The sequence below is a fragment of the Mesocricetus auratus genome, unplaced genomic scaffold (assembly GCF_017639785.1).
Source record: "Mesocricetus auratus isolate SY011 unplaced genomic scaffold, BCM_Maur_2.0 contig_4795_pilon_obj, whole genome shotgun sequence".
NCBI lineage: Eukaryota > Metazoa > Chordata > Mammalia > Rodentia > Cricetidae > Mesocricetus > Mesocricetus auratus.
This window is the reverse complement of record NW_024431893.1, coordinates 73,210-79,173: the sequence shown is the minus strand read 5'-3', so window position 1 is coordinate 79,173 and position 5,964 is coordinate 73,210. Positions and strand designations below refer to the sequence as shown.

The 5,964-nt window shown below is 44.5% G+C and overlaps 1 protein-coding gene across 1 annotated transcript; it reads left to right on the top strand.

The window, feature by feature from the left end:
* Positions 1–3,071: 3,071 nt before the first annotated feature.
* Positions 3,072–4,312, top strand: LOC121138267 (torsin-1B-like). Its single transcript, XM_040741014.1, is given in 1 exon segment — positions 3,072–4,312. A coding segment is annotated over 1 exon segment (1,134 nt). The 5' UTR covers positions 3,072–3,178.
* Positions 4,313–5,964: the final 1,652 nt, after the last annotated feature.

Here is a 5,964-nt window from a genome sequence, read left to right as displayed (position 1 = left end):
CTTTGGCACAAACTCAACTTTTGATGGACACATCATCACCCATCACCTATTATGCCCAGTCCACAAGACCCCACAAAGACCACCAAGGAGCTGACTCACCAATGCAAATGCACTACGTATCTTTATTGGGATACAAGCCAAGTCATGGACCTCATCCAGCAGCTGCAATGGCATGGAGGGATGGGGGTGGGAGCCTCCAACCCTTTAGTGCAGGAAGCTTATAAAGGCAAAAAAGAGAGAACCATACAGTTGGCCTAGGTTAAACAAACAAGGTTAACCAGGGGAATGGGGGGTTGCAGGTTGGTTAGTTACTTATCTTGGGAGATGATTGAGGAATTTCTATCACCTATCTTCACAGCCAGGCAGTTACAGTTATCTGCTCTTCCGAGGACAAAGAGCTAACCATTGGGCATTGACATAGCCTGGGGGTGGAATCCTTTCTCCCAGAACTGGGGGTATAGTCATGACTCATTTGTCACCCACACAGGTCAAGGGTACTATCCTGTCTGGAAACACATCTGACTCTCACCCTAGCACATAAGAATTTTTTTCATAGAACCTAAACAAAATCTATAGTGTAAGCCAGTGAAATAACCCTACCTCCACTATACAACACCCTGCCTTTCCCATCACCAATTCATCAAGGTCTAATATGGTAAGATTCTAAGAAAATGTGTTTAGATTTGTAAATAAAAGTTACAAATGCCTGTGTATGTAAAAGCCTAGTTATAAAAGTCTGTAAATACAACATATTAAAATGTTGAAAGTTCAAAATAAATGAAAGTCTAAGTAAGTTGTGAGGATTTAATAAGGTGATTCAAAGCATTGATGGTATATGCCTTTAATCCCAGCACTCAGGAGGCAGAGGAAGGCAGATCTCTGTGAGTTGGAGGCCAGTTTGGTATACAGAGTGAGTTCCAGAACAGCCTCCAAAACAATACAGAGATACCCTGTCTCAAAAAAACCAAAAAAAGGAAAGAAAGTGATTGATGGTATGAGTTTGAGAAAGTGACTTATGTGTGTGGAAAAGTAAATTAAGGTTTATGAAAAGTTGCTGTGGAATAAACTTGTACACTGAAAATGCATTGATTTCACTGCTAACAAAAAGCAGAGCTGGGCAGTGGTGATGCACAATTTCAGTTCTTGCACTCAGTCAGATGGATATATATGTAAGTTCAAGGCTAGTCAGGTTTACAGAGCTAGTTCCAGGACAGCCTCGGCTACACAGAGAAACCGTGTCTCAAAAAACCACAAAGACTAAAATGAAAAAAAAGCTGATTGGCTGATAGCTATGAAGGAATTTAGGGTCAGAGAGAATGCCCTAAAGAAGGACAGAGTCTTGGGAGTCACAAGCAGACACAGAAGGAAGCAAGATGAATATGCAGTGTTGAAATAAGGGACCACCATGTAGCAGGGAGGAGATAGGAAATATGGGTGAATTTAAAATATAAGTGTCAGCTAGTAATAATCATGAACTATTGGATGAGCATTTATAATTAATAATAAGTCTCTGAGTGGTTATTTGGGAGCAGTTTCTGGGACACAGAGAAACTCCGCCTACAAAAAGATGTTTCAGATTTATTTCCCTCTCTCTATGCTATTGCTTGGATTCCCAAACTTTTCTATGACTCCAAATCATAAATCTACTGCACTTTCCACAATGTGAATTTTAGTGCAGATTACAAACAGTAGTAATACTAACATATTTAAAATTTATCTTTTTTGTAAACTTCAACAAATATCTTAAGTTTCAGAAAATCAAGTTGAATCCACTGGTCACAGGTCAAATGGACTCCTGTTAACCAAAAGCCTAAGTTTTATCTCAGCCCAGTCTGTGTTGGCACCACACTACAGGGAACATCTTTTCCAGGTCAATGTGTTTGGGGCTGCAATTGGAATCAGTCAAACAGCCCCAGGTCTGATCCTTAGTGGGGTGGTGTGGATGCAGGGAAGCCAATTACCCAAAGACATTAAAGATGAGACAGAAACACCTGATCATATCAGGAGTGCTCCCTGTAAATACTGAAGACCATGGTTTATTGTTCTATCACATTAAGTAACCATCCAAAAGTGGGGGCAAAGGCAGAAGACATCAATTATCATGTACAAAATTTTCCCACCTTCCCTATCCTGTGATCCCTAGCCCCTTTCCCTGGTCTTGTGTTCTCCCTTCCCCAACTAATAGGACCATGGGACTAAAGCTTCCAAATGTATATCTAAGTAAAAGTTTTAACATAGTCTCCTTTACTTTTTCTTCTGTCTCTAGTCTATCTCAATAGATTTCAAATCAACTACAAACTGCTCCAGCAACTAACTGGCCTCAGATGATTCCTCAGCACCTGGATCCTAGGCAACTCCAAAGTGGCTAGTCACAGAAAATCCAGTCTAACAAGTTATTCCATCACTGCCCACAATTGCCCAGCACCAGATGATCCTGCAGAGACTGGACATCAACTGAGACAGCCTACTCTTCAGGACCTTGGCCAATACACCAGCTTCTTTAGATCCCTAACAGCAATACACCTGTGTCAACAGGAAACAGCTAGAGAGAATAACACCAAATTACCCAATACCCAGAGATTCAATACTAAAACAAATTGGTAGGAATGGAGGGTTTTCTAATATACTCAAGATTGGAAAACATGGTATTGACAGATTTTTCCATTTACCCCCTTCTCTCCCTGGATAAAAACTGCTAGATCACAATCCTAATGCTAGTCCCTTACGTCTAGTTCCTTATTAGACAGCTGACTTATTCCGGAGACAACACACCAAGGTCCAACTATCCAAGTTCAATATTTGGCTAACATGTCCAATCAGGACTTACCAACTCACACTAACACAGAATACCCCCTTTTTCATTCTAAAAATCCACAGAGATGGCTCTACTTCCTCTTGGATCAAATTCAGAGATTTCAAAAGTATCTTTAATCTTCCAAATCAAATTAAAGTCATAAGACCTAAAAGTCTCATGCAAGGCTACTTAAATAACAAGAGACTTGGTCTGTGGTATGGTTACTCTTAAACTCAATACTAGATAATGAGAGATTTAGTTTAAAGTGTGTTTACTAGATGTTTGGAGAATTGAGGAAGAAAATCTGTTTCTTCTTTGTCTTATGATAAAGAAGTCTGTTGTCATTTCCTCCTTTTTGGTTGGGGTATATGAAAATGTTAATGAATGGGGGGCTCCGCGGTCCTGTGGGCTCTGCTGGCCACCCGTGTGGCGGCAGCGTTTGAGCCAGTGAGCATGGGCATCGCCATTGTGGCTGTGTTAGTGCTCACCAGCTACCTGACCTACTCTGACTTGTACTGCCGCTTCACCGAGTGCTGCAATGAGGAACGGCCCCTCAACGTGTCGGCCCTCAAGATGGACTTGGAGGAGAAGCTGTTTGGACAGCACCTCGCCACCGAAGTGATTCTCAAGGCACTGACAGGCTTCAGGAACAATAAAAAAACCAAGAAACCACTGACTCTTTCCTTGCACGGCTTGGCTGGCATAGGCAAGAATTTTGTCAGCCAGATTGTGGCTGAAAACCTTCACCCAAAAGGCCTGAAGAGTAACTTTGTTCACCTGTTCTTCTCTACTCTGCACTTTCCTCACAAGCAGCAGATAAAACTGTACGAGGACCAGCTCCAGAAGTGGATCCGAGGCAACATGAGCGCATGTGGCAACTCCGTCTTCATCGGAGACGAGATGGATAAGTTGCATCCTGGGATCATCAATGCGATCAAGCTCTTCCTAGACTACTATGAGCAGGTGGATGTGATTTCCTACCGGATAGCCATCTTCATCTTCCACAGTAATGCAGGCAGGGACCTGATTACTAAGACGACCCTGGACTTCTGACGGGCAAGAAGGAAGAGGGAAGAGATCCAGCTGAAGGACCTGGAGCCCGTGCTGTCCGTGGGTGTCTTCAACAACAAGCACTGTGTTCTGTGGCACAGTGGGCTGATAGACAGAAACCTCATCGACTACTTTATCCCCTTCCTTCCCTTGGAGTACAGACGCGCGAAGATGTGTGTGCGGGCAGAGATGCGGGCTCAGGGGGATGCTGTCGATGAAAACATCGTCTCCAGAGTGGCAGATGAAATGATATTTTTACCCAAGGATGAGAAGATCTATTCAGACAAGGGCTGCAATATAGTGCAGTCACCATTGAGCTCCTCACCCCATAGGGTGGGAGGATTCAGGGGAGCCTCCTGCTCCTCCAGGGCCTTGCCTTGCCGAAGCACTTTGAAGAACCCCTTGGGGTTTGCACATTTGCAACTGTGGACTCTGGGGATGCTGTGGGTGCTACATGGCAGCAGCTGAAGACGAATGTGGATCAAGTGCCTAGAAACATCGGAACACGGTGCCAGTGGTACCCTGTAGAGAGCTGCAAAGTCCTGTACCCTTAAGATGGTGCTGGCTTCTGCCTTCTGCTAGCCCAATAGCAGGTGCTCTCTATGATAAACAACACCTGTATTTGGTTCAGGCTGGATATCAGGCTTGCTTCCGCATACATGGACCTATCTGCAGGATCCACATGGCATACTGGGGTTGGCCGCCCAAGGTCTTTTAAGCTGTGGGTTGGGGCTCCCTGGCACTCCCCGGGAGAAGAAGATTGTTTAAGGTTCCTGAATAAACTGCTTAAAGAAGAGTCTGGGCGTTGCGTCTTCCTTGCAGGTAGAGGTGGGCAGGCTCAGATGGGTTGGCTCAAACCATGCAGTCGGGTGTAGCCAATTTGAGCATCAATGACTTCAATCTCCAGAAACTAGCCTGGCTGCATGCGCCTAATTTCTCTGTACCCAGAAGCCTCCACTGTTGTTCAAGGGTGTCTTCCATTAAAGGAAACTGTACAAGCAGAAGCACAGACCAGCTGAGGTCAATGTTCTGCTTTCCCCTCCCTCAGTGCAGGCTTTGAAATGTCTTTTCCCACTGCGATTAGTGAAGCAGTCAACATCATATAAGAAACAGTCATGTGGGTGCTGGGAGTTGAGCCGGGGTCCGCTGGCCATCAGTCAGCTCCCCAGAATGGTAGGGACCTCATCCATCCTTATTCCCCACACTCAATCCTTCATTAAATCCAGTCTCTATGGAATCACTTAGCTTGAGTCTGTGAATCGCTACCTTACTAATGCTACTCAGCTTTCTCCAGCTGCCTCACACCATCAGGGCCTATTTTAGCCAGTTAATGCCCTAATTAGAATCTATTACAGCCAGTGTGTTATTAGTCGCTTTACCCCTGTACTCATTAAATGCTACCCAGTCTACCAGCCATGCAAGTGGCTTGAAGGAAAAAAGGAAAAAACTATGACAGGTATTACAGTATAGGGCTGTTGTAGATCTACTGCTCCACCACCATACGCAGAAGCGGAACAGCCAACTCAGGGTTCATGCACTGAATGGTACCTTTTTCCAGGGACATGGAAGCAAGTACGTATGGAATTGTGGCTTGCTTTCCCTGTGCTCCAGGATCAGCAAGGAGACCTAGTGATTGGAGAAGTTTGGCTTGCGCATGTCATCTGTTCAGTATGCCAATTTTACAAAAGCTGCAAATTTGTCTAAGTACTTGTCCAGTTTTCTTTTACAGAATTGGTCACTTAAATTTGAAGATACTTTGAAGGAGTTGAAGCTGGCAGTGGTCCATGTGAATTCCACCAGAGTGGACCTTTCCTTTGCATCAGGATTATCGTCCTGGCTGACTTCTGCAATGAACAATCTTAAGGAGTACGCGGGTATAGGAGCATTAACAGGTCTCTTGGTGTTGGTCTCCATGGTGTGCTTGTGGTTTCTATATAAGATTAGAGTCACACAAAGATGCAACACAGCCATGATCATTCAGGCCTTTACCGATATTGAAGCAGGACAGTCCCACCAGGCATGGTTGGCTACCTTAAGAGCTGATTAATTGTGCTCAGGATGTGAGGGAAAGCACTGCACTCTGTGTCAACTTACAGTGACCCAGACAAGAGCACGTCTGA